We start from the raw sequence: 27,264 nt of genomic DNA, 5'->3' as shown, positions 1-27,264 counted from the left end.
CTGACAAAATGAGTCCTGCAGATAGATCCTACCACCTGCTTAGAAAAAAGTAGTCCCTCTTCAATTTCTGGTAAATAAATTCAATCACTGATTTTTCAGTTCCTCAATCCTGTGGAGCCCATGTTAATGTCCTAGGATAAAAGATGTTTCCTGCAAAGCGTTTATTTCTCTTCTTCCAAGTATTTATTTATTAATTATTTGCTCCTTTCATGCTTGCAACAGTACTAGGTGAAATTAGGTGTTAAAAACCCCACATAAATGGAGCCTGGCGAATCCCTCCGGGCTAAGGAATTGGAATTTCAAAATTCACAAAATCTAATTTTTGTATCACTTGCAAATCAGGAATAAAAAAAGTGTGTGGCAAGGGGGCAGTTATGGACTTGTTGATGAATCCATAAAGTTTCCATGAATTTGGCCCAAGTCACCCTCTTCACTTGTGCTCAGGGACTCTCATACCATTCGCCATTCACCAAGATAAGTTCCCCCAGACACGGAGCTGCCTTCTCTTTGTAAAAAGGGTTGCCCACGTGACATAACCTGAAAATCCTTCACACAGCTGCGCTCAAGTGTTACTAGGCGACTTCGCCAAATATATTTAAAAATCAGAAGTGGGGGAGAACCCTATTTGGTTTCCCCCCCATTTTGTCAAATTTGAACTTCGCAGTCCGCAGAGCATATGTTTAGTAACAGACAGAATTTTGCAAAATTCTTTCTGCTCCATAGCGTCCAGTGCAAGTTCAAATGGAATCCACCCTCTCGTTCTTTAGGACTGCTAAGACCTCTGCAACAAGCTCTGCACCCACAAAGAGCTGCAGTGGCAGGTTAGCTGCCTGGATAGCCATGCAGCTGAGCTCTGTAGATAACATCATGGACCTAGAATATTCAGCATGCACAGATTTGGAGAGACACACTGGTTACTTGGCTTCTCAATCTCCTTTTCAGCCTCTAAAGAAAATAGCAATCCCTTCTTTTCAAATAATCTGTCCCCAGTAGGGCAACAGACAGACAGTCACAGCATGAATATCTGACACCATTTTAATAACAATATCAGCTACGATACACACACACACACACACATTTTTTATAAATAAATATATTGCAGAGGGACCCAATCCTGCACCCATTCAAGTTAATGGCAAAACTTGCTCTGCTTTCAATGGAAGAAGGATGGGAATCACAAACAATCTACAGCTTGAAGATAACCTTTTAAATGGGTTGCTAGGGTTATTTACACAATCTTGGGTGACCTGAACTCATGCTGGAGCATGTAATCTGCTTCTTCTAACTCTACAATTACATAGAATTCTCCTGGTTTTTACACTCTGATTTTGGTTTTTGGGTTGGTTTTCTTTTTCATTTTGCCTGATCCTGTCTTGAAAAAATACAAAAGGAAGGGCAGAAATCTCATCACAGGTTTGCCTTTAGATGTTTCACGAACCATTTTTTAAAGAACATCTGAAGCATACATTTCACATAAAAATCTCGATAGCCCTAGCTAGGCCATACAAATGTCCCCTTAACACTGTGCTCAGAAAACAAAACTAGCAGATGCGACATGCCACAGTGAATTTTCAGCCTGACTAGTATGAGAATAATCACACCCCGTTACCCTATCTGAATCGTAAGCCTTGCTTTGCAGGAGTAGTGAGAAAAATCACACCACATGCCTTCTGCTTCCCCTGAGGCTATCAGGCAGGGTGGCCAGCTGGCCATACTTTCATCTCCACCACACAAGAGAAGTGTGCACTTTTAGATGGAGTGATCATAGCTAGGTGCACGGTATATATCAGCACCAGGATGTAAAGAGTGCTGCTTCCCCACCCCTGTCATAATCGTGATGCAGATGGACAGACAGCATCCAAAGCAATTCGCAACAGAGAAGACTTTATGGGGAGTTTAAAAAATGTAGGCAGATACCCACATAGTTTGTGCCCACCACAACCTGGGCTACATGTCACAGAGAAATGAGCTTATGTTTCTTAATAGCTGATCAGCAAACAACTTCACAGTGCTTGGTTATGGGATGAATGCAGACACGTTTGAGTGTAGAACAAAACAGAGAAATGGCAAAGCAAAAACAAAACCCATCTCTAAGCTGCAATGCCTAATTAAATCCAAGGCAAAATAACCTCCCTTAGTAATTAAAAAAAAAAAAGATACTAGAGTGTTATACAGTAATATGATGGCCCCTAACAATGTAACTGCACTATATGTAAGGGGGCATTGGCTGTATGTTCTGTACAGCCCCTAGCATATTGAAGCTCTGATGCATAATACAAACAATAAACACATTAATAATTGAATCCCCTGTGGGCTTAAGTGCACTGCCCGTGAAATTAGGGGCATGATCTTGCAGAGTACACACTGGCTTCCATGGGACCTTCTGGTGCTACTCAATGTGAGTAAGGGGATCGGGGTCCTTTCCTAAAGGGTCCAAAGGTCTATTTGAGTGGACAGAGTTTATTTAGGGGCGCTGAGAATCTATGGCAGAATTGCATTCCTCACCTGGGAAGATGTGCTTTGCAAAATGCCAAATGCCTTCATCAGTTCTGCAGTAGTGCCAGAGCAATGGGGTGGAAGGAAGGATTACTGTTCTAGGAAACTACTGTGGGAGGAGGAGTAAAGAGGTTTGGCTGTGCTAAGGAGGCTCTTGAGAACAATATGGAAAATATTCCAATGCCATTAGAAAAGTCAACAGCACACCCTCCGTTTTGAGTACTCCTGGGTTCAAGTAGCTCCACTTTCCTAGAATAGCAACAAAAATGATTAGGCGCCTGAGGGGAATGCTATAAGGACTAAGAAAACTGAGTCTGGAAAGGAGGCAGGTGAGAAAGTTATATAAAATAATGAAAGGAAAAAGAGGGCCAGTCACACCACTCCTATATACCTCCTCCTCTAACGTAAGAACAAAAGGGCACTGGATAAAATTAAAAGAGAAAAATTAAAGCCACTAAGAAGAACTACTGTGGCAACACACGTATTAACCTGTGGAACTTACTGCTGCAGTGAGATTAAAAGAAAAAGACTTCTATGATTAAGCATTTGAAGGTCCTGCTTGCCAAGGAAAGCTCAGCTGAGTGCAGTGCTTAATTTGTAATGAACGAGGGGCTGGGGCTTAGGCAATAAGGTGCCGGGGCTCAAGCAATTTTTTTACATTCATAACTGATGCAGCCAGCCCAGAGGTGCCAGGGCTATGAACTGCCAAGCCTAGAGGTGCCAGGGCTCAGCCCGGGATGCCCTGGCACAAATTAAGCACTGGATGAGTGACAGGAAGGAGATAGAGTGGAAAAAAAAGTAAAGCTGGGCACTTACTTCTCTTAGCTGGCACCTTATCTACTTCCATATCCTTTACTGGATTTTAAGCCAGGGAAAAGTTTAATTTGTTTCTAGCCCCTTAGATTGCAAGATGCGGAGGACAGAACATGTGCCAATACGGTAACACCATCCTTAGGTAGTTGGGCATCAAAGAATTGTCTTGCTGTCTTTATAATGCTAGTGAACCGCACGAGGTGTTTAGACACAATGGTATTTTCTCTTTAACATATTTAGGTCATAAACTAAGTTGGGTGGGGTGGAGGATTAAAAACATGCAGCTTGAAATTCAACCTGAAATGACTGCCAAGTAGAGCTGGTAGAATACACAATGAACTATTTGGAGCTGGATGGAAAATGGGGAAAATGTATCTAAAAAATGATCAGCAGCATTTCCCCCACTCCCTTTTTTCACTGGAAAATTTGTTTCAACGAAAACTTTCCAGCAGCTTTAGTTGGCAACGCAAAACCATCAGTCACATACATAATTCCTAAATATTACTCAGGGAGCTCTAAGGCAGAGAGAGACCTGTGATACAATGAGGAACACCCTACTGTAGGGGATACCTCTGTTCCAGGACTTGCTGCCAATCAGGCTAATGGCATCCTCTGTATCTTGCAGTGATGGTTTGAAACAGGTATAAAATATTATGCCAGTGCTCTTTAATTATATTGGGCCAAATCCTGAAGTTGTCCTTAGTCATGCAAAACTCCACCTGATGTCTGGGATTTAGTCCACAGGAAATATATAATCAGTTATTGCACAACTGGCTGTGGCAAGAAGGGCTAGCGGAGGGGTGTTGGGAGGTGCTGAAGTATAAAGCAATTGCATGGCGTGGATGGCCAGTGGATGTAGGCATTTTTCCTAAATCAAAGGCCTGGGAGAGCTCTGAAGGTGTCTGGGTGTAAATGCTTCACTTTTTTGAAAGAGGAACAGAACATAAAGTGTTAAAACAGGATCTAGATTTTTATTTCAGCTCCCTGATTCTGGAAACAAGCAGAGGAAAGAGAGGCGTAAAACAATCCCCTTTTCCCGTGTACCCTGGGGGGGACACACATCTGTCAAGAACCCAGAAGAAATCAGTCTGTGGCAATACACGTCTGAGGGCAAATGTGACGCACCTCAAACTTCATCTGCCGCCAGCCCAACCCTCATAGACTCGCTAGCTACAAAACATAGCCAAGGGATACGGTAAAGAAGGAAAATATGATTTAAGGCGCCGCGGCCTTACATATATGTATGGTACACAGAGACATGTCTCACAAGACTATGCTTGTTTCCATGGCTCTCAGCTCCTTGCTGGTACAGGCATACAGAGCGCGCGCACATTCACGCACATGTAAAGCATGGGAATGGCATGTTGGCTGTGATACAGACCTGGGTGATGGTTCGGGCTGCTGCTCTTTCCTTTAAACAGAAGCAATAGTACATTAGCAGTGGTGTCAGGTGGGAAGGACGCTGCTGCATTCACTGTTAAAACATAATGAAAGGACAGTACCAAACAGTACAACTGAGTGAGGTGGATGGAAGGGAGCACCTGGAACACGCACCCTGGGGGCTTCCGGGCTGGAAAGAAGGGAGCTGCGACTCACACAACCTTGGGAAGGAGACATGCGATACGGACAGGGTCGAAATGTCACAAAGCCCACATCTTGGTACACACACATTACTATGCAGCCCCACGGCTAGGCCATGCGGGTGAGCTAATTTCTGTGGGGACAGCGAATGATCACGCTCCTTTGAAAGACGGCCCCCGGAGTTTGTTTCTGAACAAAAGTGGGTTTGGGTCCATCCCCAGGACTTTCACAGAGCTTTCATCAACTTTCCTTTCAGCTCATAGGCACAGAACTGACTGTGGCGGGGTATACCATGACCATGCATTTGCTGCCCCTCTATCAGAGGTCCCGCGTGACCTTTGCACACCCCTCTCTATGAAGCAGTCCTTTTGGAAATGAAGAAAAGTGAGTTTGGAATTATCTACAGAGATCTCCCAGGATCAGCTGCTGGTGGAACCAGTGAGACTTGGTCCTCCTGAAGCTAGAAGGGCTGAGATCAGGCAGAGGCCAATCAGTGCTCAGCATGCAAGATTAAAAGAACTGGCTGATTCTTTCAAGGGCCAGTTTTGGGTGAAGCTGTGACAGGGAAGGAAGGCTCTCCCTCTCTTAAACCTAAGAAACCTGGCCTGTCAGGGACTTAGCTCTAACACCATTTTGCTTGGCTCAGCAAAGGGCTGGTTTTTTTATGTTATGATCTTTAATGTTCAGGTGGCTATTCTAAGCTGTGTTTGTTTATTTTTCTGTAAAATGAAGGCGTGTGCTCTGTGGGACACCCTGGCTCAGGCGGGCCTGTGACACTAACTCTAGGAGATGTTGTTTCATAGATGCATCTGCCCCAGGCATCGGCTCACTAGTGCAGAAGTTGGGTGTCGGGGGTTGGCTGGAAGGTGCACATCACTCATTTTCCATCTTCTCTAGGAGCCTCAGCTGTGGCTAACGGCTCCAAATGAAAAATTGGTAACTGCTTGTTGAGAGAGACACGAGCCACGTTTTCAAACTTTGGCGATTTGGGTATGCAGCTGCTGCATGTCATTTAGACATCTAAGTACCCCCATTGCCTCAGTAAATCAAGGTCATAGACGACAAAGAGAACTAAATGGCATCTCTAAAATTTCAGGCACAAAACCAGAGGCCATGTGAAGGCCAGGCTGAAAATCTCACCCAGGGTTCATATGTGATTCAGGAACCTCTCTCTCCCAATAAAGAAATAAAGAAAAATGACGTGGTGGTGTAGTGGCGATTCTTTGCCTTTCCACTCAGAATAGCTGCATTTGATTTCTGGTCCCTGTCTCCCATTCTCCATGCCAGCAGGGACTGGGAATGCTGCAGAGGCAGCCCACTTGGTCCTTGGGAGAGAGGGAGTGACTCACGTCACCCAGTGAGTAGGGATTTGCCTGAACCAGAACACCAGATCGCTCTGGGGAAGTTCAGATCCAATCCAGGGACAGATTTCCTAAAACTTTGGTGCATGTAAACATGCCGATATCCTGGGCCTATCTCTGCTCAGCAGCGACCAATTTAGGTCATTAAAAAATGGTATTGGTGAGCTCTGAAGGGAGCCCCATCCAATTTTCCTAGAGCAGAAGGAGGGGAGCCAGGATAGGGCCTGGGAGAACATAACAAAGATGTGAAGTCATTCCCCCACTCCCTGATGCCATCTACAAACAAGAGAGAAGCCGTGCCCAGTCCAGGGATTAAATGTACACATCATAAAGTCCTTTCGTCAGGCTTGTTAAGCTCCCAATGCTTTGCCAAATGATCTAAAACATCACATAACTCCAGAGGTCTCAAGAAGCCCCTGCCCACTTCAGCATTTTGCTCAATCTGGGCTGCTAGCCAGAGCAGGAACCACTATTATTAATTGCAGTGCTGCACCTCCCAGGACTCCTCCTTCTTAAGGGTCACAGCGCACCAGAGTAGGGGCCCTGTTAACTTTTTTTTTTTTTTAAATGACAAGGGACCCCGCCAAAACTCACTCTGGAGATATAAATTGCAGCGGGACAGTCCTCCCAGGTGTGGTCATTTCTAATTCATCATAGAGGGCCAATCAAAAAATGAGTTGGATGCTTCTGATTTACATTGCTTCCTATCCACTGGCTAGTGCTATTCACCCAGCTCGTTACGGAAAGAAAAATAAATCTGCAAATATATGGTGCATGCAGGCTTTGTGGCAGGGGGCAGACAGATCCCAGCGAAGGTCCCTTTCCTTTCTCAGTTACTCATTCAAGCTTCTAGGTTCTGAGGGAGCAGCTGAGGTGGGGGATTTCGTGGGCTGCAGAAAGAGCGGCATACTAAGTGAGGACTCTGGTTCATGGTGGGTCAGACACGCCTCTCACACCAGTGACAATCAGGAGTAACTGCACCGAAGTCAGTGGAGTTATGCTGGTGTGTGCGAGAAGAGAATCAGGCCCCTTATCTACATCAAGTCAAGGAACCAACTCCAGCCTTTACCTCAGGAGATATTGCTTTCTACTCGCAGCTGAACACCCGGGGAACATTCAACGGGAGATGAAGGAGGGAAGGGTCTAGCAAAGGAATTTACAAGCATCACTTGGGGAGAAGATGGAAGTCAGGGCACTGTCTGAGCCATTATATACCAGCATCCAGATACACAGAATTCTCCAGGAGTGGGCCCGCAGAAAGAAAGGTTTGCCAGCTGGGTGTTTTCTTAGCTCCCCCAGCTCTGTTGCTAACCTGAAAGTCAGTCCAGATTTGCTCTTCAGGTTCCTCAGGAGTTCCAGCTGGTTCAGAGGTGGAATGAGTCTAAAGTGAGAAAAGGAGAGGCAGTTACATTCAGGCAGAGACAACACCACCACTTCCTGTCCCTGGAACTTCCCTCCCCACCCCTTTCAACCCGTCGGAGTTTCATGTCATGGTGTGCAATGACTGGAGGGACTGGGGGAGAATGAATAGGGATTTGACTGTTTAGGCCCCTTTCAGAAGTGCCCAAAGGTAGGCGCAGGAGAGAGAGATAGCAAGACAGCAAGAGGAAGAGAGAGAAATTCCATCGGCATTCTTGTATCTCCCAACTCTCTGAAGTGGAGCAGCGGCCGGTGTTTCCATTCACCATTGCTATGCTTGGCACGGCAGCTGCTCACAGCATGTTGTTTAGCAGTTGACACTACTTTGTTGGAAGTGCCATACAAGCGCCAGAGATTAGGACTGGCAGAGGAACCCAAAGTACACTGTAGTGTGATCCCGTTGCAAGGGGGCCAGAGCTCCAGAAACTGGGGGCAGCATCTTGCGAGTGTGAGGGGGACAGACTTCCAGAGGCTTCGAGTATCCGAGGAAACGCCCAGCAGTTTTTTAAACATTTTTTGAAAAAATGATTGGTCCAACTTCGAATTTGCTTGACTGTTTGATTCATACTTCATGTGTCCAGTCCTGGTGAATACAAAATATGTATATATCATCTGCCTCGTATCTCAGGGTACAACTCCTTATCGGTTTCCTCCTCATCTGTGATCTGAGACCTACACAAAAAAGAGACTGACTCTCTCACCCTGATCATCCATTGGTTCATGAAAAATTCCGCCTATCTGGCTTTGTCTTTCTACTGACATAAAACCTACTGAGCTGCAATGGCACAGCAGATATTAACAGTGCTGCCCACCTTTATGTCAGCTGGTAGAAGTGAAGGAGAGACACTTCAAACTGTACAGGGCAGAAAGAGAGCAACTGTGTTTCCATGGAACCTGTAGGGAGCTGAGGACGTCTCTATAAATATTTCACATCGATATTCACAGCCGAGTCCTCAGCTGCGAGGGAAACGGACTGGAGATGACGGGAGACGGGATTCGTCTCTGTAAAAGACACACTTAGCTGGAATGAGAAACAGACACTTAAGTGTCTGCTCAGGGACTCTGTGCTCAGAGTCAGGGGCTGATGGGACAAATCCAGCTGTTTGTTGTGACTTTCTTTGGATGACACTGATGTGTCCTCGTCAGCTTCTGAAGCTTTTGAAACTGCTCCTTCCAGCATGTCTTCCTGGAGGGCATGAAATTAGCACAGATAACTCTCCCCCGTGCCTGTGACAAACCAAAGGGTTTCATTAGTCCCCAAAGTCAGGACTGATGGGAAGAGCAGAGAGAGGTCTACAGACTCCCAATGGAACAGTTCTGTTATTTACATGCTTCACCTGGGCCATCGTATCTGCTCTAAAGCAGCCTTTCTGGGGGGAGGGGAGAGGGTGTCTCAAAATATTTATATTCGTCCCTGAAATAAATGGGCCTAGATACTAGATAGTTGAGCCCAGAATGTGTGTAACTAGCCAAAGCGTAGGCAGCTCTTGGCATCCTAAGGCAGCACGTCAAGGAATTTATGCTCATCCAAAGACGAGAGCACCCACCCTGGACTGTCGCTTCCTCCTTCTCAACATATAAACCATCTCCTACAAGGCTGTGGCCTGGGCTCCTTACCAATGTGCAGTCACAGCACGCATGGGAGGGCAGTTCATACCAGCTGAATATCAGTGCACAGTTAGCAACTCAAGGGGGAAAGCATCAAAGCAATCCGCGCTTTTCCTCACCATGCTCTATCAGATGACCACTTCTGTGACACTTCCAGTTTCCTGGCAAAAAAAACCAAGATCTCGGAGGTGTCTCCTAATGGGGAGAATCTGTCTGTGCTGAGATATGACCCAGCAGTGTTCAGATCTAAACCTGGGCTCCTCACTTCAAGTGAAGGAGATTCTACATTAGCTGGTAGTAGCTACTGGACTGATTCCTAGTCACTGCTGGGCAAGAAGCATTACAACACTTGGATTTGCTCACAAATTTTCTAGGCATATTTAAAGAGGTTGACATAAAAATAAGGCCCCAAAATTTGGCCAGGCTTCCTTTACAGAGCAACACAGCCATATTCCTCTTATAAACTATCCACCAGTTTTGTTTCCACCTAACAGATAACACACATTGAAGCCAGCAATCCCGATGAGTTAATGATCCTCTTCATTTAGACAATCAGGGAGAACCTGATCTGAATGCATGGAGTGATGCACGAAGCACTTCAGCATTATTTCCATTCAAGACCACTGGTTGGTTGTGTGGATTCCTTACACGGTGTTACCTGAGCAGACGTATGCACAAAATCAAGCACAAAACACTTTGGAGTTTTACGGGAAGCTGTGCACCTAATTCTTTTGGTGGATTACTTTCTTCATCTCCGGTAAAACCCCCGGTGACGGCCCTGCTTTGCTGCACTAGGGAGAACAAAGCAGGAGCCCAAATGGCCTGCCCACTGTGACCTGGCAAGTCAGTAGCTCAATCAGAGCTAGGTCGCAAGATCCTTCTGCTGGCTCCCCGCCGCTGGCTCTGACCCCTGGCACAAACACATTAGCCTCACGTGAAGCTGAAAAGGACACAGTCAACCGGGCGGCTTCCAAACGCCAGCAGTTGAATGCAGCACTGAAGCCACGGGAACAAGAACGACATTCACAAATGTCACCATACACTGCAGTATAATGGTGGGGTCTGTGTGCTTCGGGGAGCCAAAGAAGACATGGCTGCTGCTCTCCTGGGGATCGGCATTGGAGATAAGTGCAAACACTGCCCCACGCTGCACCCAAAACCTAGATCCAAACGCTGCCGCTCGGCCGCACCGTCAGCTATCGGACCGGTTCAGGAATCAGTTACTGAGCTGCTCTGACAGTGCAGGATATCCTGGCTTTTAAGTCTTCATGAGCCGCATAGGAGGGGAAATGGAGGGCTCAGCTAACAACAGGTAATATCGGGTTCGCTGAGTTTCATTCCAAACTGTTGGCTCTTGGCATCTTTGTGCCTCCAAGGGAATGTCGGCGAGGCAGGTGGGAGCACGCGGCCCAGCTCAGCAGACAGACAGGCACTAGCATGCTAAAAATAGCAGTATGGCCATTGGGGCGTGGGCGATGGCCCAGGCTAGCGATGCAAGTCTGGACCCAGGGGGTCAGGCGGGCTTGCACTCGGGCGGTTAGCCCACGCTGCCGTGAAGTCCACCTTGCTACTTGTAGTGTTCTACCTCAAGCGGGGCTGGAGTGTGCCTGTCTCCCCAGGCTGGGCAGCACGCTCACAGCTGCAGTCCAGAGGTGCCCTCGGGGTGCTCGGGTGAAAGGCAATTCTTCATGGAAGAGCTGTTGCTGGGCTTTGTGCTGGGACACGGGAAAGCAGCTCAGACTGCAGCGCTGGACATGCAGTCTCTCTCTTTTTGCTTGCTTGCAGGATGCACGTTTCAGTTACAAGACCAGCTGGGCAGGAGCACGCACGCACCCCGGTAACATACGTCGAGCCAGGTGACCCAACACAGCAAAGGGTTGGAATTCCTGCCCGGTTTGTGCACACGGCTCCGGAGTTAATATTCCCCTCTCTCTCTCTCGTTAAAGGGACCGACCTGCTCTTGTTGATAAAGCATAAGAAACACAGCACTAACATCAGGCGTTCCCTGCCCACAGCAAAAGGAGCAGAGAACTACTGATGCTGGGCGCACAGATATTCAAGCAGAACAGAGCCAGGGTTGGGGGGTTCTCATGCCTCGAAGCCCTCCACCACAAAATACGGTAACACCAGAAAACACAACATGGGGAAGGCAGCTGTACAAGGCAGTGCGCGCACACACGCACATGCACACACAAACACACACACCGAACCAATATTCATTATTTCAAAATGCAGCCCCACAGAGTGAGAGGAAGATTGAGCAGGAGTGATGAGAAGAAGGGGATGTCAAAACTGGGGAGCGACCATTTACAAATGCACAGGGGCCCATGATGCAGCAACGTCAGTCTCGCAGCGGTACTCAGGCCCTATACTCTCAATCAACTTTCCCTTGCACTGAGGTTTTTGTCTTTATGGGGCAGAGACACCACAAAACCGATCAGTAGGAACCCAGTCTTGCAGCCTTCTCTTTGCACAAACTGACTTCAATGGAATTACTCGTGTGAGTAATGCTTGCAGAATTGGGCCTTATGGGCCAGCTCCTTGTTGGCTTCAATGGAGCGATGCTGATTTACACCAGCTGAGGAGCTGGCATTGTATAAATATAATGGGCTGAATTTTCAGCTGCAGCCCCCGATTTTTGCATGCCCATGTTTGCACATGCAACTGATTGTGCTTGCAAAAATGCATAGGCTCATTCTACACTTAAATACGGGTGCTGAGTCCACCCCCGTGGGCACCGTTGTCAGGATAGGCAAAAATGCACACACATTGTTAAAGGCCAATTTGAGGCTGGCTGCAGCTTGGGCACAGTTACTTGCATGGGGTTTTCTTTTCTAAATTCCACTTAGCTGGAGTACATACCAATTTTCCAGAGAATATTTGGGGCCTGATCCTAATCCCAATGAAGTCAATAGCCTATGGCATTCAGGACTGAAATAACCTGCAGTTGCTTTGTCACTGTGGAGTAGTAAATGTGTACACAAACGGCTTAAATATAAAAATGTAGTTGAAGTGTGTGCTCTGGAAAAATAAACTATTTTCTGAAGCGTGACTTTGTAGCTCTGACTGAATGACTGTTCATACATTTTCCAGCTACTGGAAGCTTGTAAAATCCTTTATTTTATGGACTGCAAACAAGAAACCAGTGTTTTTTAATCTCAATTACACCATAGTAAAGGCCTAATTTTCAAACCAGACCTCCATTCTGTGCGGCAGTGAAGTACATCCACCACTCTGTACCTGCCGTTGATCGCTGCTTTTTTCCTGGAAATGAACTGCAGGGACAAAAATGTGACTGCAATTCACTGTGGCGGTAAAATTTGCAACTGCGAAAACTGAGGCCAGGTTTGAAAAGCCATGCCTTAAATCAGATTGACATCAACAGAGTTTATATGGATTTACACTGTTGCAACAGAGAACAGAAGCAAGCCTGCAATTTTGAAATGCAAGGCAGCAAATAGGGGATCACTGTTCTCCTTCTTAAAATAAATATTTACTTTCCTCTGGGATTTCCTTCATGTATAACATATCCCTGTGATTTGAAAATCCACGTTCCGTAGCCACTAGGATAATATTTATTTATAATACATCTTTTACATGTATCGTATATAGACCCTGTCAACCTGAAAGACCCCAAAAGGTTAGACTTATTACGTGAATTATTCATTATAAACAGTTCACTCAGCTGTAGCTGTGACTCAGAGGGAAAAGTGCTACCTAGTGAATTGCCAGTAACTCCCATAAACCCTGTTGAGTTTAAACTACCCCTTCAAAGGCTAGCATAGGCCGTCAGGTGAGGTCAAGAATGGTCCTTTCAGTTTAACACATCTTCAATGGTAGCTAGTGGCCACAGCTGCTACCACCAAGGCTGGACTGGGATAAGTGAGGGTTTGAAGGGGAGAAAAAAAGGAGAAGGAAAGTTGAGAGATGGAAATAAGAAAAAAAGGATGGAAAAAGGGCAGAAAAGAAGGGGAGTTTTTTTAACTGTCCTATGAATTTGAGGATGCTCAAAACTTGAGCTAAGAAAACCAAGCGCATTGAGCAATCTCCTGTTCTCCTTCCTTAGTTTGCTGCTTAGATGTACGGTTTCCCAACGCTTGTGCAAACCACCAGCTAGACTGTTGATGAAGATGCATGGAATTAGCCTACAGACAGCTGAGTGGGGAGGCTGATTTTGGAGCTTTTTTTAAAATGGGGGATCTTGTTTTGTTACAGGCGTAGCATGTTACGGGGCCCAACGAAGAAGAAGTGACATAACACACGGTTTCAGATTTACATGCACTTCATACCTGGAGGCACCATACGTTTGCGTTTGCGAGCTTTTCAAGCGTTTTCACCAAAGAAAACAAAAGGGATAAGAGAAAGAAAACAGCAAAAGGGGTGGAGGGTGGGAGAAAAGAAACAGAATAAAGAAAATTAGCATGTGAACTATCTGTATTTCAATGAGCAGGTGTGCTGTGAACCGGGCTTACAGGTGGCTGGCAAGTCTGGATTGGCTTTGGCTTTCCCAACCACAGTAGGATTACAAATTGCTGCATATCATAGAATCATAGAAGATGAGGGTTGGAAGGGACCTCAGGAGGTCATCTAGTCAACCCCCTGCTCAAAGCAGGACCAACCCCAACTAAATTATCCCAACCGTATCGCCTTCAATGATCGCTAGTGTAGGGTTTGCTCAAAAAAGCAAGGATGGGCAAAAGAGTTTGAGGAAAAAATGTGGATACCTCCAAGCAACCTTTTGCAGACGTTCCCTGGAGGAAACATTACATCCTGAGGTTCTGTTAACGAAAAGTTGGGGCCTTGTTCTGGAATCACGTGATACCCTCAGTCTGAAATGCTGACTAGTTAATGATGAATCTCTCCAGAAGCATATCTCCTGGGTCTAATGTGTCCAAGAATGAGGTTCAGAGGACCTACAGTAATTCCATAACATAAGCATATCTCTAGGGGCCATTGATTTATATCCAATGAATGCCAATCCACAGGGAGAGCATTCATATGAGGCACAATAATGTGGTTGAGATTTGGTATTGTGATGATGACAGACACAGTCCTTTTAAGCAAATCTGGTTACAAATTGACACAAAAGTTTATGACATCTGGGTATATAAATATGTATATGCATAAGTGCCCATTACAATATGTTCTTCTATGCAGATTCAGTAGAGGCATGTGTCCATATGTCTCACATGTTTTATTTATTTGAGCTTTGGTACTGACATACTTTGAGTGTAAGGGTTAAGTATTAGATTTTCCTAAGAAATAAAATATCCTCCCAAAAGTAGTGTGACTAACTCTACTTTCAATAGGTCATTGGAATGAGGTTCCAGAGAAATTCGATGTTCCCCCAAGGCATACATCACAATTTTCCTGTAGGAAACAATCCTTTCTTTGGGGGAACTACATCAAGACAAGAAGACATGTAAGCCTGTTCACAGGGCTCCTGCTAACAGCCACTTCATGAGGAATGAGCAGTACGCGGTAAGCAAAAGATGCGTCAGTGTCAACCTACCTGCTATGTGACAAGGCACCAGTCACCACAACTTACTTACCACACAGAGGAAAATACTATGCCCTCCCTCCATCCACTTCCAAACCAGATTTATTCATCTGCTAGATTACAGCAGCTGTAACCCACTGCAGGGCTGTCCTGAGTCATGGCATCTGTGGCTCACATTTCTTATTGCATTCGCCAATTTGAAATAACATATGAATTCCTTAGGGAAGTGGGCAGAAGAGGGCAGAACGGACAAGGTGCCTCTGTGTGTGACGAAAGCTACAGCCAGAACATAAAGTTACCCGCCCCCCTGCCTTTTTTTAAGGGAAAAAAACCTATTTATGCTGCACTTAGCCTGACAGATTTCAAGGTGTATTGCCATGAGAGGTGGTAGGTTATAGAGTGAATCCCACACATTCAATTGTTCACTGTGAAAAGCTGCTGACAGGAGCATTTCAAAGAGGATGTACCGCCTCGGACGAGTGACACTGGCATTGTGTTTTATCCAAACGTGTGCCCCGTCTAGCACATCATGTAGCGGCACTCGGGTGGTTCATTTACCTCATGGTAATTTGGGGTTAAACGTCACAGGAATGGCAAACCTTTGCACATGTAAATTTAGCAGCCGTAATAAGAGTAGCTGGCTTACAAACATTTATTAATACTCCCAACACCCATCTGAGGTCAGGTATTATTATCCCCCATTTACAGTCAGGGGAATTTTGTTGTAAAGAGATTACAGCAAGTGACTTTTCCAAGATCACATCGCAAGTCAGTGACAGAACTCTGCTTTCCTGGCTCCCGGTCCCATGGCTATAATCTCCAAATCATGCATACTCCCCTGGATATGGTGATACATGGGCCTTCATAAGAATTGTTACATTTAAAAACTGTAATACAATAGAAACCCGTTAAGCATTAACAAGGTGCAAAACAAACCTCTGCCATTTGGGGAAATTCAGATCTTGTTCCACATTCAGATCTGGCTCCAAACTATGTGTCTTAGGCCATATTTAACATATTGGTGTGACAGGGTTTTCTTTTAAACATTAGGGTAATGTTCACTGTACCGGTACACAGCACAATAATCAGGCTTTATGCAGGTGAAGTTCAGTGGGAAAAAGAAATGAAATGGAGACAAAAATCTATCCTCCCCAACCCAGGAGATAGAATAATGGCCATCACTTGTGAGGGGTGTTATGACCAGTGAATCCACATATTCAAATGTCCCCAACCCTTAGTCACCTCCAACTCTACGCTCTGCGCCAATCTGTACACGACTAGTGGTGAGACCTCTTCCTAGGACCACAGGTCATGCAGTTGTCCCTCAAATTTCCTTGCACCCACCCCCCACACCATGGGTGACTCTCATCTTTGACAGCTTTTTATTTAAGATGGCTCTCCTCTTTCATGGGCTAAATTTCAGTTCAATGCACCCAAAAGGTCTTTATTGAATTGACCAGACTAGCATTCCATCTGAATTTTAACTTTTGGTCCACGTGATGCAAAGATTTTAACAGATTTTTTGCTTCCGCAAATAGCCCATTGACAGAGCCAGACATACAGGGAAACCCTTTCAATGACTTATTCTTTCAAACAGCACCAACGCCTGATCCAAAGCCCACCAAAATCAATGGCTGTGCTTCCATGGACCACAAAGACTTTGGATCAGATCCATAGCTCTCACTGATAGCTGACCTCAATAGGAATTTTTTAACCTGAATTAAAAGCAAGGAGAAAGGAGGTCAAATATTGCGAGGGAGAGACTCAATGAATGAGTGCAGTGTTTATTGGGAAACAGGTTTTTGAAATAGCATTTTGAAGGTGGTTCATACATGTCTTCAGCTAAAAGAACCCAGCACTGGAAATGAATCCAGTGCAAAGCTTGCTGACCATGCTAATATGAGTTCTAGTGGATTTAAAATGGATTAAGAGACTGGCTGCAGGGTTTCTGACAGGCCCGCCCACCTGCTCTAGGAATCATATTCTGGTCGTCTGCTAGTATTCCACCATGCACCGATAGTCAGGGAGAACAGATACGGATGTTGATTTCTAACAGACATCTCTTCTCTCTGACCGTTCCTCCCAGGTAACAGACCGACAGTTCCACAACACAATCCTGTGCTACAATAGTCTCTAATGGGATAAATAAGAAACCTGGGGGCTGTCTCAATGCCTGATGCAGAACGACAAGACAATGGCTAAGACCCTCAGTCAATTCCTACTGTGTAACTAACACGGTTGATTCATACAGCGTCACAGACCGTCCTGTGTAGCTCCACGTATGCACATTAAAAATGACAGTGATGCACAATGCTGCCTGGGGGTGCATTGCACAACATTAAGCCTTGGATGTGTAAAATGACACTGCTTTCTATTTTTAGCATCAAGGGAACTCCGTAAACCCCCACATCTTGGCATTGCCATGCTGTGGATTATGCCTGTGGAAGGGGGATAGCACAGTCTGTTTCGCCAGGTGCAGAGGACAGAGAGGGACTGATGAAAATGCTCCTTCCTTCTGTGAGCTCCTTCTCTTCAGGGCATCATGCCTCATCTGGGGGATTTCCGAGGATTTTTCTACGGAATTTCAGTGCATCTGCAAATCCCACCCTGAGGGGATTCTTCCTCCCCAGCTACCCCCACGCTAACTGGTGTCATTTAAGCTGCTAAGCGCTCCCTTAGCATTAGCGAGAGGCCATTCGCAACAATGCCATACTGACACGGATGCCGTCAAAATGTGGCGGCTGCCGTTTGTTCGGCCAAACAAGTCAGAACTATTTCCCCGCTGCTCTTCCGCCTTTCCCGCTTGTGCTCGGGGTGGGAGGGAGGGACAACGCACCTGGAATTCTGATTTTTTTGCCCCCTCGGGGAGAAAATGGAGGTGACGTGAGTTTGGGGGGAGAAGGATCTGGCCCCTGTGCAGTGGGGAGGGGGTGCTTCTGGCTTTCCGGGAACTGAGGATCAGTGTGACATAGCTGTTGGCTTGGGGGCTGCAGAGAGGATGGCTGGTGGGCAGGTGGTGAGGCCTGTATGGGAAGTGGCAGTCTGGGAATTGTGAAGCTGTGTGAGGAGTGGCTAGGAGCTGATGGATGCTGGGAGTTGCCTGGAGTATTAGGGGGCAGGTGGGGGCTGGCTGGGAGAGCGTGGCACCAGTCCTTGAGCCCCTCACCTTCCCCTCAACCTGCTGACTGCCCCTCCTCCTCTTGTATTCATCAGGGGGGAGCAGAGAGGTTGCCTGGATAGCAGGCACCACAGCAGCTCCCGGCTGCCAGAAGAAGCACCTGCAGCCTCGCTGGATGTGCGTGGGGATCCACCTGGGCTGTGTGACAGCATGACCCTGATGTGTCGCTGGGCGCTTGGCAGCACTGGGCTGCCCCCCTACCCAGTGTGAGCTGCAGGGGCAGTTCAGACTGCAGGCAGAGCTGTTACGTACACAAGCACTGTCTCCTATAGGTCTGAAACCGGGAAAGCTGAGTGGTCAAACTTAACCTCAGGCATCCGATAGGATGGGTCAAGCCTGAGATCTTCAAGAAGCTGTGCACCCCCTGGCATGAGAGCTCTGGATGATGCCTGGGCATTCAAACCAGTTGCCTGGAAACAAACTTTTCTGCTGCTCTCCTCTTGCAGATGCAGGAGAACAGACTGAGGCTGTGGCAGTCCTGCCTGCTGCCACGTCCTCGCTCAATTTAAAACGGCCTATCAGTCTGAAAGAGGCTGTTATCTGATGTCGCCCGGGCAGGCACGGATTTCAGGCTAGGAGCCGTGTGTCCCTGGTGCCGACATTGTCAGAAAGTTTCCACCTGCAGGGAAAGCAGCTGTGAATGTTCTTTTCAGCAACAGCTGCCTTGAGCTGCCATTTAGGATTTCCCTCCTGTTGCAAGCCATTGCCCTGGGTCAGTATTTGAGGAGATACAGGGGGGAGGCTTTGACCCATTTAAACCCCAGACAGAGATGTGTGCTCTGTTTAATTCTGACTCTGAGAACCATTACGAGAAAAATCCGCTTGGCTGCCCCGGAGCCTTGTCCTCTCTTTACCCCACCAGCCAAGGTGGAATCAAAGGAGGCTACAGATCACGTGACTGCCAATCACGGCTCAAGGAAGTGGTAAACAAAGCGCTGCACTCTGGGGAAATGTCGGGACCAGACAAGGGATGGGACCAGAAGTTTGCTGAAAGGCAGAAGAACCATTAGGATCTGGTTACAACGACATGACAATGCAACTCGGCACTAAGATCAGCATGGCAGGGCAAGAGACACATTTACCTACTTTCCGAGGCTGCTCTTGAGGAGGTCTTCACACACTGCTGTGGCAACTGTCACAACACAATGCAACTAACAATGGACACAGAGAAATAAAGGTGAAAACAACAACACGCACAAAAGAGAAAATTAATATGGAAATTAAAATAGAGCAAAAAACAACAAAACACAACAAAAAGGAACTTAAAATTACACCAGCTCTTGCGAGCTTTTGAAATTAAATTTTTAAAATGCACTCAATTAACATAAATGAATTAAAGGCCTGGATGTAGTCACTGGCACAAAGAAACAGGAACCTGTAAGAAGAGATTTAAAGCAGGTACCTGTACATGGGAACGGTGACCGTCCGTTCATAGTACTGCCAGGTGGAGTGCAGGTCAGTTCGAGAGAGGTTGGTGGCGTAGAACCTCCAAGCAGCCTGGGAAGGAGAAGGGAGCTGTACGTGTGAGTGAAAACCAGCTAAACACCACCTGTCCTTCCCACCCCAGCCCTCCAATCCACAGCAAGAGAAATATGATCAGCAGATTCGTCAGCGGACCAGAGTGCCAGCCAGCTGCTAATGGAAGGGTTCTCCTGTTGATCCAGACTAGAATTTTTAAAAGAGATGACACTGCATTACCAGGCCTGTAGGCAGGATATGAGCCGACAAAAAATATACAGTAATGATTTGTACAGCTGCTCAGTAAACAGTTTAAAATGGCAGATGTATCCCTGGCTCATAGTACTCACCTTGGAAAATGCTGCCCTCACTTTTTGGCCGCTTACGTTAAACACAAAATCAAACAAACAAACAAGTCTTAGAACCGGATTATTAGAGGTATTGGTGCCTGCAACCCCAGCTGAGTTAATGGCAGCTGTGGGTGCTCAGCCTCTCTGAAAATCTGACCCTTCAAGACTCGCAGAGAACAGCATCCTGAAAGTCCATATCCAGTCAGCCGGGACACACATCCAAGTTTTCAAGTCAAAGGAGAACATGCCTCACAAGTAGCTCAATCTCGTAGCTGAAGAGGCTTTCTGCTTCCTACACCCACTGATTCAGTCTGTCACAGATCCACTCTTTGTCTGATCTTAAACTGGTGCGTCTCCATCGACTCCAGCAGTGCTGCTACACCTGATTTCCAGGATTCTGACTGAGATCTGAATCTGATCTGAGATCTGGGTTTTATTTACAAAGAACAGGGTCTCTCTGTAGACTGGAAGACCTGACAGTCAATGGCTTTACTACTGCAATAGTAGATTATTACGTAGATTACAATAGTGCCTTATGCACAGACATCTTTTTCCATTAAAAAATGTTCCCAATTGCAGCATCATATTAATATAAATTTTCTCTTTGCATAAAACCAACTGGGGGAAAACAGGCTGAATTAATGAATTTGTCGCCATTGCATATTAATTAAATCTGCTTGGATTTTGTTTCTTTTCTCCCTCCAGACTGGCTGACAGCATATGCTGTCATCTTGTGGATGATTTCCTTGCGTTTATTTCAGGACTTCTGTCTAGCACCTCTTCAGCTGCCTCAAAATGTCACCTTCCCCCCTCCCGCAGAGTGTCTCAAAGAATATTGAATCGGAAACAACTAATCTGAGACCGTTTAATATAAAGGTTCATTGCTTGAGACCCAGATGTTGATCCCTTGGGTTCATTTCCCACCTGTAATGCTCTTAAAATGTGTCACTTGCACCATTTCATGCCTTAACCACAGTCTTCAGTGTAAGAATAAAGAGCGTGCAAACCCATGCTCTGAAACGTCCCTAGCCTCTGTTGGACAGGCCCCTGGCTCTGAGACTCACTGCCGTGGGTCTTTTTTTGCAGTGTAGATGTACCCTAGGTGTCCATTCCTAGGGGGTAGGTTAGAAGGTTAGGGGCTGGTCCAAAGCTCAAGGAAGTCAGTAGACAGGCTCCAATCAACACTGATGGGAATTATACTAGGCCCACTGAGAAGAAAACCTTACAATGAGTGGGAAGAGGTGGCTTTAAGACATCTTTCTGTTCCCCAGTTCTGGACTGGCTGGGGACCAAAATGGTGACCACTGCGCCGGCTGAAGATCAGGCAAAGCGCTGGTCACTTCACCCCAGTCGTGGCTCGGCCCCTCCTTGCCCTCTACGTGTAGGTGATGTGGAGCCGTTGTGCCAGCAAGAGTCTTCGGCTGTCCCATTAGGGTAGGTTTCTGGCTGAGGCAGTGGAAAGCAGCCAGAGCAGGGATGGAGGATCTGGCAAATCGAATCAATTGTGGGTAAGGTCAGGAGGGGAATGATTGTGGTGGCCTCAGCTTAGCCCATAGCAGACACGTATTCACTTCCCACCAAATCCCAGGGCTTGATTTCCAGGCTCCAGGAGGGCAGGCGGAGATGCAGAACAGAGCTAGGTGGAGAGAACCTGCCCAGCACTTGCCTGCACTATGCCTCGTCTGGCAGCACGGGAATCCTCTCAATTCTATGAGTATAAAAAGCTCTCCCTTAATTAAAGACAAATAATTAATCAGAAGCAATTCTGCTGAAACTGTCCAGACAGACGTGGCTGCTTTGTATCAGTTCATTCATAGCCAGGTCTTGGTACCGATGTAACACGCAAAAACTCCAGCCACCCTAGATAATCATCTCTGGGTCGGAATGTCTACTGAGACGGAGCAGCTGGCATCACGGGAGTTCCTGCAGCGCATCTCTGTCACCAGGCTCGGGGGCACTGCTTGCTCACCTGAATCAGGCCTGCTGCAGGGTTTCGCCTCTTCTCGAAGTGCTTTTGCCGATGCTGCTCTTGAACCTTCAGCGCAAAGCCAGAACCTAAAATGCCCTGGAAGAAAGAATGAGAGCATTTGGTGTAATCTATGCATTAGCCTGGCTCTAATAGGTTCTGTCTGTAATAGCCCTACCCTGACAACTTGCTCTCCTCTGATTTGTTCACTTCTCATTTTCTTATACGCTCATCTTGTGCTTCCCCTCTCCCTCCACTAGTAACTTCCACCCACCACAGGTCCCTGTAAAATGCTACAAACTGAGCCATATGGAGTCTGGGGGTAAATGTTTTACTTCTTCCAAGCGGTGCAATAAAGTGTAAACCATTCACCCAGTGCAGCAGTTCCATCATGGGGGGAAAAAACAGTTTTCTGCAATGAACTTCCAAACTTTTGCAAAAACGATTGTGGTAGCTTAATAAAATCACTGCGTTGGCCCAGGAGAGAGAAATTGTACTGCCACTGGATTGTGGGGGTTGTGACAATTTTAGGGACAAAAACAAGGCAAAATGTTTCAGTTACACAGGTTTTTTTCTTTATTTTGCAGCACACAATCCAGAATTCTGATCCTGCCCTCTAATTCCCACCATGCACCTTATTCATTCAGATCTATGGAAGTCAGAGTGTGCATGCAGCATGACTATACAACTGTGTATCTCTCTTGTTGTTCCTCTAGGTTGATTCAAGGGAGTATGGGTAGCCAGAAGCCAGCTATGCAAGGACGTAGCATGGAACACGTTTCGCTATTGTTACTTAGCTCTTTTTCTGTGATCATTTCCAGTCCGCGGAAGTGCAAACACAAATCGTCGGCAGTATGATGTGGTTGCTTTCATGTTCCTTGAAAGACCAAGTTGCATGGCAGGAAATGAAAACAAAAAACACAAGGCCAAACTTTCAAAAGCGCACGACCCCCACAACTGGGACCAGGTTTTCAAGAGAGCTCGATGCATTTTACAAAAAACCTTGCAGTCAGCAGGAGCGGAGAGCTTTAGGAAAGTCTAGCCCTGACTGAGGAGTCTGAACGGGAGCTGAGGTTGCTTGGAAAATCTGGCTTCAGTTATTGGTGCTGAGCACCTGCAAGCTAATCTCAAGGGCTTCAGTGCAACTGACCATGGAAGCGTTCACTCTTGGGTGAGGGTTGCTCAATCGAAACCTTTTTGCTTCTCTCTCATAAATACAAATTTATTAAAAAAACATCTTTCACGCATAAGCCACGAGTCAAATCCTTTGCTGGTGTAAATCAATGGAGCTGCATTGATTTACACCAGCTCAGAATCCAGCTGTAGATGCAAAAGATGGAGCTGTTCTAATCTCAGGATTTAGACCACTTGACTAAAACGCAGCCACAACTCTCCCTGCACTCTTGGGGCATCTCGGGTGTTCTGCCCCAGTCAGTGTTGCCAACTCTCATGCTTTTAACACAAGTCTCGCGATATTGGACATTTTCTTAAAACCCCAGCTCCTGGATTCATGTGATTATGTGTGAGTCTCAGCAAAAATAAGTTGGTAGCCCTTATGGTTGCAGGGAAAAAGCTCAAAAACATAAACCCTGAAAAACCAGAAGGCAAATAAAAATGAAACTCAAAATGTATTTGATTTTTTTTTTTTTAATCTCATGACTCTTAGGGCAACCTCAGGATCTCGTGAGACCCGACTCATGAATTTTGAACACTGGGTGTTGGCAATACTGGAATTTGGCCATTGAGCTGAAATCCTTTTCCTGCAATAAATAATTAAGTGTCTGCAAAGTTAACACCATCATCGACGTAAACCATTTGGAGAGAGCCATATAGGTGTGACAGCAGCTTCAGTGAATTTAAGAGGGCCTGTCCAGAGAAAAGATCATGTTCTGTTTTTCCAATTATGTTTGGGTGCGTGCTCACTTACAGCCGGGAGGGCAAAAAAGGAAACTCCAATGAGGGTGAAAGTTGCAGCCAGCAGACGCCCGTTCCAGGTTTGTGGATACTTGTCCCCATAGCCGATGGTGGTCAGTGTAATCTGAGGAAAGACCGAGATAGTCAAAGCCTGTTCGCTACAGTGCCTTTTGGTTGGCCCCGTAGAGAAAACTGAAACCACAGTTGAATGCAATTCTCTCTCCCACATAATCTTCCCCTTCCCTGGTTATTCCTATTCCAGCTCCCAGGATGCTGGGCTCCCCTTCCGTGGGGAACTTCTCTATCATATTCATTATTATAACTATTTCTATAGAAATACATCTGTTCAGGGGGGTATTGGAGCCCCAGAGAGAAGATTACAGGTTCTTTTATGTTCTCTATAGCTACAGAGCCACGTTGCTGAGTACTTAGCTCATTGATGTTACAGGGGCAGTGCCAAGTTCTGCTGACTGCTACATCTGTACAACACCACAGTGGAAACTGGTTTACAAGAACTGGTTGGAAGAATTGGGTCCATTTAGTCTACAGAACAGAAGGGCTCAGTGGGGACATAACAGTCTTCAAATATGTAAAAAGAACAGTGAGCGGTTGTTCTCCATGTCCGTCAAGGAGAGGACAAGAAGTAATTGGCTTTGCAGCAAGGGAGACTTAGGTTAGATATTAGGAAAAACTTTCCAACTATAAGGGGCTAGTTAAGCTCTGGATTGGGTGACCTCGCCAGTTGTGGAATCCCCGTCGCTGGAGATGTTTAAGAACAGGTTAGACAAATATCTGTCAGGGATGATCTAGGTTTACTTCCTCTGGCCTCAGTGTCAGGGCTGGACCAGGTGGCCCCTTGTTGTTCCCTTCCAGCCCTACATTTGTGTGTTTCAGTCACAGTGCGATAACCACCAGGCCATCCTTCCTGCATGCTGTGCTGAGAGCTTACAAGCTTTTACTGCAGGCACTCAGAATGGGCAGCTTCCCTCATGAAACAGGCATACATCCATTACTGCCATCTGCTGAGGAGGCTTTTGCATTTTAGTCCAAAACTCCCAGTAGGAGACGGAATAGCTCCTTCAGGACTGAGAACAATAATGCAGTATTTCCCAAACTCACATTAAGCCTTTTCAGCTGAGGCTCTTTCACAGGAGGCAGAGTTATTTCCATGCAAAAAGATCTGAAACTGTTTATTTCTAACCTTTCCAACAGTGCCTATTAACTGGTTTCCCTTCCACTTGTAAAACAGCACCCTGAAGGTACGAATTACTGCTGCTTAAATACAGCCTAATTCCCGGATTTCTCCCACTATTACTAGAGTATTCCAAGTAGGATTGTTGGCTTGGATTGTTGACTTGTATGTGTGTTGTGGGAGGAGGTGGGAGATTTGCAAAGATACCCTCGAACTCTAGAATGTAGGAAAAGAGACCGGTATAGATTTACTGCCCAGATTCTGCTGGCAAAGGACAGAGACACGTAGACTGGTGACTTCCAGTAATGGAAAGTCTGCCCAGAGCAGGGTCACAGCTGGCGACAACCCTACTGCCCCAGGTGATCCACAAAGTGGGTGGAGCCAGCCAGGACAGGGCAGAACTAGCAGGGAATGCATCTTCCAGGCAGCCTCTGCAAGCAACACTCCTATGTGTCCCTCTCCAGAATTGACATTGCCCCTCCTCTTCTACTGCTTTGGACACAGCTGCCTCTGAGGGTTCAAACTGCCTCCCAGCCCTGCACCTAGAGGGTTAATCAAGCCTAGTGCATGTTAACGTCAAACAAGCTCATTTTTAAATGAACAAAAATATAATCAGTGGTTTCCTGAAAGCATTTTATAAACATAAGCACTAAAAACTCTTTCTGTTAGATGCCTTATGGACAAAGTGTTTAGTAAAAAGCCTCTTAATGGTTGTTCTATATTGAAATGCATCTTGGAAACAGCTTTATTCTCTATTCACTGAGATGTTAAGACACAGATTTTAGCAGGGAGTTATCTAGGCCAGAGCTGCCAAGTTCAGATCCAGAAAAGGATCCAAACAGTCCCAAAATGTGGGGGTGCTTGCATCTGGAGTTGGGTTCAGACCTACCTCTATGTTGTTATTTGTTTGTACTGAAGTAGTGCCTACGGGTCACCTATTGTGCTAGGTGTTGTATATATAACAAAGAGACAACCCCCTGCCCTGAGGAGCCTACAACCTAAGCAATATGTGCTCAGTCACTCCTCCCTTAAAGAAAGAGTCGCTACAGACGGAAATACAAATACACTCCTGTAAGGAAGGATTGAACTTAGACACAAATTCATCTAAGGTATTTCTTCTGCCCTATACCATTCACCTTCAGTTTCAGGGTTACTGATCAGTATTTCAGGACCATAGTCAGTGGCCAGAACAGTCAAAGGATTGTTCTTACCGAGAAATGGGTCCAAGTTGCAAAATTTGGATCTGGAGTTGAAAGTCAATGACAAACCTACCGTTGATTTCAATGAGGGTAGCAGGTCACCCTAGATTTCAAACTCCTCTGTGGCTGCCTGCTCTCCCTGACTTCCTGCAATCAGGGAGTTCAATCTCTCTCTAAGCCTCTTACAAAGTGAAATAATGAAGCAGAGTTGAGCGTGAAGGCTCAGTAAGGTTCTCCAAGAAATACCAGAAGCTGTAAGAGCAGTTATTTGGTAGAACTACTGTCTCAAATTTTCAATGAAAAAATACCCACAGGAAAAATTTTCAGTGAAGCGTTTCCAATATTTTCCCCAGGTTTGAGCAGTTCCATTTAACAAATAAAAAAGATAGCTCCAAGTCCGGTTGTCTTGGAGGGGAGGAAAGGGTAGTAAACCTGGCTTTGCATTGTTCCCATTGTTTGATTTCTAGTTTTTTCAAACCATGGTTTGTTTTCCTAACTGGAACCAATGTGCTTGAAGAGCAATTTCCTAACAACATTCTTCAATCAGCTGATTCCTCCCAAAGCTTGGAGCTGTTAGATCTGGGATTTTGGCTGTAGGGTCTTACAAGCTTTGTACTGAAGCCCAGACTGGTGTCTAGAAGTGTTGGAGCAGGAGAACAATAGACAAAGTAGATTAGAACCTCGTTAATTCTCCCTTTGTTAATCTGCTAATCCAATAATTCACACACTCACACACACAAAGAAAAACTAAACAAGAGCAGTGGCCTCACCGCACTAGTCAGCAAAGATTTAATAGCAGAGAGATTTCACTACTGAAAGCATTCGATTACTAAAACCTCATTACTTTTACAAAATAGAATCCAATGCATTGAAGAGCACACAGTGTTGTATTATTATGAATAATTAAAAGCAAATAGCACTTGTCAAAAAAGAGGGCCAGAGTGCATTTGGTAATTCAGTATCTCTGTTAGATATGGCTCAACTGTTGTGATGCAACTGAGTCCATGGTAAAGGTTGATATGAAGTTGTAATAGCCTAGTGGGGACTCCTGGAAGTATTGTGCCTCTGGTATTCCCAGTGACCCAACAGGGCAAAAATGCTACCCCAACCTCGAAAGCCCTGACCCCTTTGAAAAGATTGGTATGAGGAGCATTTCCTCCATGAAGCCTGCGAGATGTTAGCCAACTAACGCCAACTTGGCTGAAGCACATTTAAAGACTGAAGCTATT

General features: G+C 46.0%; 1 protein-coding gene across 5 annotated transcripts in view; it reads right to left on the bottom strand.

The window, feature by feature from the left end:
* The window catches only part of KCNQ2 (potassium voltage-gated channel subfamily Q member 2), a 96,657-nt gene that overhangs the window by 25,439 nt on the left and 43,954 nt on the right, over positions 1-27,264 (bottom strand). For 4 of the 5 annotated variants that reach the window (XM_067554604.1, XM_067554603.1, XM_067554606.1 and 1 more), the window contains exons 6-11: positions 23,658-23,768; positions 21,734-21,829; positions 19,359-19,453; positions 13,568-13,597; positions 7,564-7,632; positions 4,691-4,720 (exon numbers count right to left, since the gene is read on the bottom strand). In XM_067554604.1, the coding sequence (XP_067410705.1) occupies positions 4,691-4,720; positions 7,564-7,632; positions 13,568-13,597; positions 19,359-19,453; positions 21,734-21,829; positions 23,658-23,768 (431 nt within the window). The remainder of the gene's footprint in view (positions 1-4,690; positions 4,721-7,563; positions 7,633-13,567; positions 13,598-19,358; positions 19,454-21,733; positions 21,830-23,657; positions 23,769-27,264) is intronic. The other variant, XM_067554605.1, reaches the window with a different exon arrangement.

This window comes from Emydura macquarii, unplaced genomic scaffold (assembly GCF_026122565.2).
Source record: "Emydura macquarii macquarii isolate MOO-44397 ecotype Brisbane River unplaced genomic scaffold, CSIRO-AGI_Emac_v2 contig_1483, whole genome shotgun sequence".
NCBI classification, from domain to species: Eukaryota; Metazoa; Chordata; order Testudines; family Chelidae; genus Emydura; species Emydura macquarii.
Note: the sequence above shows the minus strand (reverse complement) of the source record. Positions and strands in the feature narration are given on the sequence as shown.